Source organism: Primulina huaijiensis, chromosome 15, assembly GCF_012295235.1.
Source record: "Primulina huaijiensis isolate GDHJ02 chromosome 15, ASM1229523v2, whole genome shotgun sequence".
NCBI lineage: Eukaryota > Viridiplantae > Streptophyta > Magnoliopsida > Lamiales > Gesneriaceae > Primulina > Primulina huaijiensis.
The window spans coordinates 13,081,329-13,089,370 of record NC_133320.1 but is presented as its reverse complement, the minus strand read 5'-3'; the positions used below and the strand labels follow the sequence as shown (position 1 = coordinate 13,089,370).

General features: G+C 38.3%; 1 protein-coding gene across 1 annotated transcript; it reads left to right on the top strand.

Annotated features, from left to right (window-relative positions):
- Nucleotides 1-3,360: 3,360 nt before the first annotated feature.
- On the top strand, nt 3,361-6,502 carry LOC140960155 (ABC transporter G family member STR-like). The gene is made up of 4 exons (XM_073418304.1): nt 3,361-3,951; nt 4,170-4,349; nt 4,430-4,698; nt 4,815-6,502. Exons 1-4 carry the CDS (start codon nt 3,592-3,594, stop codon nt 6,454-6,456), a joined length of 2,451 nt encoding a protein of 816 aa, XP_073274405.1. The 5' UTR covers nt 3,361-3,591; the 3' UTR covers nt 6,457-6,502.
- Nucleotides 6,503-8,042: the final 1,540 nt, after the last annotated feature.

The following is an 8,042-nucleotide window of genomic DNA, read 5'->3' as shown; positions in this document are numbered from 1 at the left end:
GCAAAGGCACGCTTTAATATTCCTTCACTCATTGTTCATATCATATTATGTGTATTTTATCATGTTTATATTAAAAATATGAAACCCTCCTTTTATTTTCGTTTTTGAGACATATACATGATAAAACCTTGGTTTTTTATGCTTTTAAATCCATGTTTATGTTGCACAAAAGGGCTGTCATGATAGGGTTATGAAAAGAGATGAATTTCAATAGATATAAGGACTTCTGGATGCATGGTTAAGGGCTGGACAAGAAGGGAATTATGCTGAACGAAAATTGGGATCATGGATGGCTAGGGTTTTAGTTATGGGTCTCCTAGAATGTTGCGGCTCAGGCTGCTATTGGATCACATCCAGGGGTCATAAGAGAGTCTAGTCATGGTCTTAGATAGGCTAAAGGATGGCTGGTGCAATGAGGAGGGTGGTAGCCAAGTGCCTTTGGCGCAAGGAGGGTCGCGCGCAGGTCTTCAAGTGAGGGTAGGCTGGCTACGTACGCTTGCATGGCTAGGTAGGGTTTGTCCAGTAGCTTATCAATGCTTCGGTAGGTCCTATAAAAATTATTTAAGTTTCAACACGATCGTATTTAATTGTATATTTGTCGCATGAAGGATATTCATTTTAGGTGTAGCTACCTATGCATTGCTGGATTCAGTCGCTACCTATTTAGGTGTGCTACTTATATGTTTCGAGATGATTCTTCTCTTTGGTCGGAAGTAGAAGAACATGGTATCAATCTAAACACCCTCACTTGGGTGAAATTCAAGAACATCTTCTATGAGAAGTATTTTACTGCTGACGTCCGAGGACGCTGAAGAGGGAGTTTATGACTCTACGTCCGGGATACATGTTTGTGGTTTAGTTCGTTAGGAAGTTTGATAAGGGGTTGTCACTTTGTGCCTCTTATTTCTAGGAATGTTGTTGAGAAACTAAGGCACTTCTTGGATGGTATTCAACCTACTTTACTCTGTGATGTGATGTTGATGCGACCGATGGATTATGCAGCTACCACTGCTTGTGCTTTCCAAGCTGAGCAAGCCCTGAAAGATATTGACTTTGAGATGTAGCGAAAAAAGCAGCAACAGCAACAGAACTCTCGTCCAGTCAAGACAATTTATAGGACCTCCCAAAGCTAAAGGGCAACAAAAGCCCAAGGACAGTGGAAGAAGGCGGGGTAGCAGAAGCCACCACAGTCTGGAGCACCAAACCTGAAGAGAGACCACTATGCAAAGAATGCAATCGCCCACACCTTGGCAAGTGCATGTGGGGAACATACAATTGTTTTATTTGCAAAGAGGAAGGACATAAAGCCATGGATTGCCCAAAAAAAAAGATCAACTGTTGGCAAAGCTTATGTTATGCATGTTGAGGAGACTGAGGAAGAGCTAGACACGACTCTGATTACTAGTGACCTAGTTATTTAATATTTTTATATTGCTTTTGTTGCATGAAATGTTAAATTGGTTATGTGAATTGATTGGGATAATAAGAACCTAGAAAGAAATAGGTTGAATGTTATACCTTAGTTGGATTTAAGGGATGATATTAAGAATTATAGAAATTGAGCATAAAATATAATCATTAATCATGCAAAGGAGTGAATTAGATCAAAACCAGAATTTTAAGACGTAAAATTGGAGGAAAGGAAATTTGGGACAATTATTGCGTAAATTCGAAATTCTAGGGGCCAAAGTGCAAAAAGAGATTGAAATTCGAAATTTTCTAAAATTCAGGGAATAAATTTTAAAGTTCAGAAAGTTCAGGGGCTGTTTTGCGAATTCTAGATAAACATGGGCAGTTTTCACAATTTCTGGAATTCTAGGGATCAAAACAATGAATTTCGAGATTTCGGAGCCTAATTTGATTGAATTCGAAATTATATGGGGTTAGGATGAAAATTATCGAAAATTTAGGACCACATTGGAAATTTTAAGGGATTAAAATGCTTATTTTCGAAAATTATTTGGGGTGAAATTGTGTGTTTTGGAGAACTTTTGAAAAACTAATGATATAAATTATTTTAATTTATACACGATCGTATTTAATGGTATATTTGTCGCAGAAGGATATTCATTTTAGGTGTAGCTACCTATATCAGTTGTTGGGTTCATTATTACTAAACCATGTAGTTTATGGGTAAAAATCACATATTGCTTGATGCAAAAGATCTGAACTTTACAACACGGATCCTTAATCGTTATTGAATTTTGGGCGCGATTCCAATTAGTCGTGTTTGTCTTTCTTACGTATGAGGATTCATAGCAAATTCGGTTCGAATTAAAGCTCGAGTTTGAGTTCGGCTCCAAAGATTCGAATAAGTTCGCGAAAGATTCGAACTATTGTAGTCGAAATACTCAAAATTTATTTATTTAATATATAATTATATTATATTAATACAATACTAAAGCTTTTGAGCGGCTAAAAAATTATCGAACAAAATAATTTAAGCTCGAGTTCCGCTCGAAAAAAATTTCGAACATTTTCGAATTTGACACGAATTCGATAAGCTCGAATACGAATTAAATATTTTTGAGTTAGCTCGAAAAGCTCGTGAACCAGCTCGGTTCGTTTACACTCCTACCCATCCCCATCTCCATCGGGTATCGAATTTAATCTCCACCATCATACCTATCGGATGATTGGATATCCACACCCTACCCAAATATATATCACCAACTATAATTGAATTTTATCAAATTTGAATTATTTTGAGTAAGTTATGGATATTTACTAAATTATTGAGAAAAATAGGGAAAAAATATATAAAAATAAGTAAATTAAAAATTATATAAAAATAAGAAAATATTAAAAACTATTTATCATAAAATCATTATCAAAACAAAATAGCATCAATTCTTTATTAATAATTTTTTTCATTCGATCCAATTAATATCATTCAACAAAAAAAATATTAGAATTAACAACATAACCGAAATTCAAGTCGGATATCATATTCTCCGATGGTTACGGAGGAAAGTGAGTGTCATCTCTCTATTGAATCACTTCTAACATTTTCAATGACATGTAAATAAAATATCATAGCAAAACAACTGATTGATTCGTGTTCAATTTTAAATCTGTAATTGCTTGAAATATCGAAAATTTGCTGAATAGTTTCGGACAATTATTGGTCAATATGACTTGGAAATAAATTTTTTTTTTATTATTCATCAAAAGAAGTAATAGAACTGAAATGGAGCTTTATTGGCGTTTGAAAGAAGAAACATTACCTCAAAAGGAGAAGGGTATCTACCACGAGATAAAAAAGAAAAGATTCACCACTATTGACTAGAATTGAACAAATATTGTTGTTGTTGGACTGGAACAATGAATCACAACAAAACAATTCAAATACGACAGAAATTTCTCTCTTTTTTCATAACCAAATGATTCAAAGATATGTTCTCCGGAGATATCAAAGTAAACCAACGACAAGTACAAAGACAAAATGTTACAGCCTTGCGCTGTACCATTTCCTTCATTTTAACCGGCACAATTTTATACCCTTTTATCAATTTTAATTTATATATGTTCCTACGTATCTCAATTCCAGTTCTAAAGAAAGTGCAACTTTCACAATCATAGTTAGAGAAAATGGCAAAAGTTTCGCTTAACGCTAAGGGGAACAATAGGAACCTCGAGAGCCTGTTGGATATGGACCCAAATAAGCAAGTGGATAAAAACGTGGCAAGGCAGGCGCAAAAGCTGCTTCCGGGACATGGTCTCGAGTTCAAGAACTTGTCTTACAGTGTATTGAAGAAAATGAAAAAAGACGACATGTGGATCAATAAGGAAACTTATCTTCTTAATGACATTTCTGGGCAGGCTGCAAGAGGAGAAATATTGGCCATCATGGGTCCCAGTGGTGCCGGCAAATCTACCTTTCTCGATGCTTTGGCAGGCCGGATTTCTCAGGGAAGTCTTGAAGGTTCTGTAAGAGTAGATGGTAAACAAGTAAGTTCTTCTGTATCGATTATCAATCGAGCATTTACAGTAGCCATTGTATGGAAATGAACGCAAAATGGATTGAAATATGAAAAAATGTTCTTGTCAAAGGCCTCTTGACCAAGTGGCATGCAGTCTCCCAAATTTGGAGAACGACAAGGATTCAAACCTTGTCCAAATCCCCATTCACAAAGCTAGCTAGTTAATAATGATGGTTCAATTTGCAGGTGACAACCAGCTACATGAAGATGATTTCATCTTATGTGATGCAAGATGATCAGCTCTTCCCCATGTTAACAGTTTTCGAGACCTTTATGTTTGCTGCTGAAGTAAGGCTTCCTCCAACAATCTCCACTGTTGAAAAAAAGAAGAGAGTCCTTGAGCTCGTCGAACAACTTGGATTGATAGTATGGATAAGCTCTCTTGATAGTCCTTCCACTCTCCTTCTCCCTCTTTTGGTTTTTTGAAAACATGTATGATTTTGCAGAGTGCAATGCATACATACATTGGCAATGAGGGAAAAAGAGGAGTCTCGGGTGGAGAAAAGCGAAGAATCTCCATTGGAATTGACATAATCCACAAGCCATCTCTCTTGTTCCTTGATGAGCCAACTTCAGGTCTTGATTCCACGAGTGCTTTCAGTGTAGTAGAAAAGGTGAAGGACATTGCAAGGGGTGGCAGCATAGTCCTCATGACGATACACCAGCCTTCATTCAGAATTCAAATGCTCCTTGACCATATCACGGTGCTTGCAAGGTATGTGTGCCTCTCCCGATTGGCTTGATGATATGATCACATTATAGGGACTTTTGGAGGATCCAGTCATGAGAATTCTGCTTATCTTGGCTAAGGTAACAAATTTTATACTACAGGGGGAGACTGATATACATGGGAACTCCGACCGATCTATCTGCATATCTTTCTGGGTTCCAAAGGCCAGTTCCTGATGGTGAAAACAGCTTAGAATACCTCCTAGATGTGATCAAAGAATATGATGGCTCAACTGTTGGACTTGATCCTCTTGTGCTGTATCAACGCGATGGGATAAAACCAGATCAAGTTGCAAGAACTCCGATTCCTAAAACACCAAAAAGGCCCAAAACTCCTACGACTCCTCGTGGAAATAGTCCCTGCTCAAAGCACATTAATCTCCATAGCAGCCAATTTTCGACTAGAAACATGGAGTCTCGTGCTTTTTCAGGGCAATTTGACAATAATGATGATGACGATGAATTCAACGCTTCCCTTGAACGAAAAGGCAGGACTGCTCATACGCCTATGAGCATGCAAAGTGTAATCTATAATCCTCGGTTGGCTTCCCACTTTTACAAAGATTTCTCAACCTGGATCTACCAAGGTGTAACAGGAACCCCACGTCGCCCTCCAACGTGGACACCTTCGCATACACCAGGACAAACTCCCGGAAAAACACCATATTCAGTTTCTAGAAGTCACATTTCGAACCATTATCAAATTCCCAATCGAAACCCTTCACATACAATGACACCGTTGGTCTTTACCACTCGACCTGATCCATATGCTCCTTCTTATGAAGAGTTTGACATGGCAGAAGAAATACTTGACGAGTCTGAGCACAGGCACAAATTTGCCAACCCCTGGCTCCGCGAGGTGGCGGTCTTATCGTGGAGAACTACCTTGAACGTGATTCGGACCCCTGAACTCTTCTTGTCCCGTGAGGTTGTCCTGACAGTGATGGCTCTGGTACATTCAACCCTCTTCAAGAATCTCCACGAACATGACTTCAAATCCATAAACAAGCTTCTCAATTTCTACATCTTCGCAGTCTGCCTCATATTCTTCTCTTCCAATGATGCCGTCCCAACTTTCATTGAAGAAAGGTTCATCTTCATCCGAGAAACATCCCACAATTCTTATCGAGCCTCCTCTTACGTTATCTCCTCCCTTCTAGTCTACCTCCCATTTTTTGCAGCCCAGGCATTCACATATGCAGCAATCACTAAATTCATGCTTCGTTTAAATAGCAGCATCCTCTACTTCTGGCTGACCCTCTATGCCTCACTGATAACGACCAATGCCTATGTGATGCTGGTGAGTGCAATGGTTCCAAGTTACATCACTGGCTACGCAGTAGTGATAGCCACAACAGCTCTGTTCTTTTTAACTTGTGGGTTCTTCTTGAAGCCTTCCCAAATCCCAAAATATTGGAAATGGCTTCATTATATATCTGCACTCAAGTACCCATTTGAAGCATTGCTGATAAATGAATTCAAAGGCGCACATTGTTACCATGGAAAAAGAAACGAACTTTCGCCAGGTCCCCTAGGAGAGATAAAGCTCAGTGAACTACACAACGTATCACAACCATTGCCTTCTAGCTGCAATTTAATTGGTGAAGACATTCTATTCACAATGGATATTCATAAGATCGAGAATATCTGGATTGACATAGGTATTCTGCTGGCATGGGGTGTTCTTTATCGGTTCTTCTTCTATGTGGTTCTCAGGTTTTATTCTAAAAATTTGAGAAAATAAAGCCTTGATTTGACCGTTTATTGTTCCCATCTTTCTTTGATGTTGACAGCTTTCTCAAATGCAAGGCAGTTGGTCACCCCTGAAACAGGGATATCATTCAGTTCTATCGAGTTTTCAAGCATCCAAAATGTCTTGGGGCTTCGTAATATTTGGTCTATTTTACACTTTTTAAATGTGAAAAATAAAAGAATAATGTGGACATATCCATGGAACGAATTCAGAAAAATCCAGTACTTTATTCATTCTCGGATGCAAAAGTAACAGCTTTTGTTCTTGGAGGGCACCGTTAGATAACCCTGTAGAATTCATGTAAGATCTCAAATTCGATAACGTAATCCAACTGCAAGTAAATTTAAAAAAAAATTCTTAACTAAATTATTTTAATCGTATTATTTAGTGGTGGTAGATATATTTACATGTTAAAAATGTAGTTTTCTATTAGAATACATAAAACTGTGTTTTAAGGTTTATTAGAGACGCGACAGAGACTCTGAACGCAAAATATTTTTATTAAATGATTTTTATTTTTCCTACATTCTAATGGCCCTAATGAGCCTATTATGCTAAGGTTATTGGGCCTAAATTTCTACCTTATTATTTATAACCATAGGAGGTATTTCGAAGCCCTAAAACTCTTCAAACCACACGGCTTCTACACTAAGAAACCTTGGGTTTTTTCTCCCTAGCCACACGCACACACCTACACGAATCCTAGCCACTTTCACGTGGATTTTGAAGGAAAACGCAATAAGGATTACCCGTCTCTCCAGCAACGTCCCTTCTCATCTAGAATTGTTTATTTGTGCGTGAATCACGCAAAAACACGACTTATTCTTTATTTTCTCATCGTTCATACCATAGTATGTGTGAATATACATGTTTGCATGAAAAAATCTGATATCCTGCTTTATAGTTTCGTTTTATGAATTATACATGCCAAAAACTTGGATTTTCATGCCTTGTAATTAAAAATATTGATGAACAAAGGGGCTGCCAGGTAACGACTATTAGAAGGGTCGTTTTTCAGAGGATTTAGGACCCTTAGATGCACGGTACAAGGCTGAAAAGTAAAGGGCAAGGGCTGTTCGAAACCTAAGGCTTTACAAGGGAACTAGGGCACGTGATTGGGAGAAAAAGAAAGAAAGGCCTTTCGAGTGCTGTCCAGGTGAAAGGTTGGGCTTGTGAGGGTCCTAGCCACTAGCCATGGTGGTCCACGCATGACTGGAGATGGCTAGAAGGGTGATGGTCGCACTATTCGTGCTTCATGCAAGGAAAGATCGTACCATGCACGTCCTCGTGCATGGCGCGTTAGGAATGGTCCAGTAGGTTCCTAAAGGTTCGATCTAGGGCCTAGTATGGCTGGTTAGAGGCTGGTCACGTTGGTTAAGGGCTAGGGTCAAAGGAGTACATGGTTTGTTAGGGCTAGGGTTTGGACAATTTGTGCAGAAAATATTGTAGCTTACTAGGTGGTTTCCAAGGGTTTTAAATGGCTTGAATTTTGTTCAAAAAGGGTTGGTTAGGTGTTTGTAAGTTATGGTTAAATTTTGGTAAAGTTTGTTTAAGATTTTGGTTGATTCGGTTCAAAC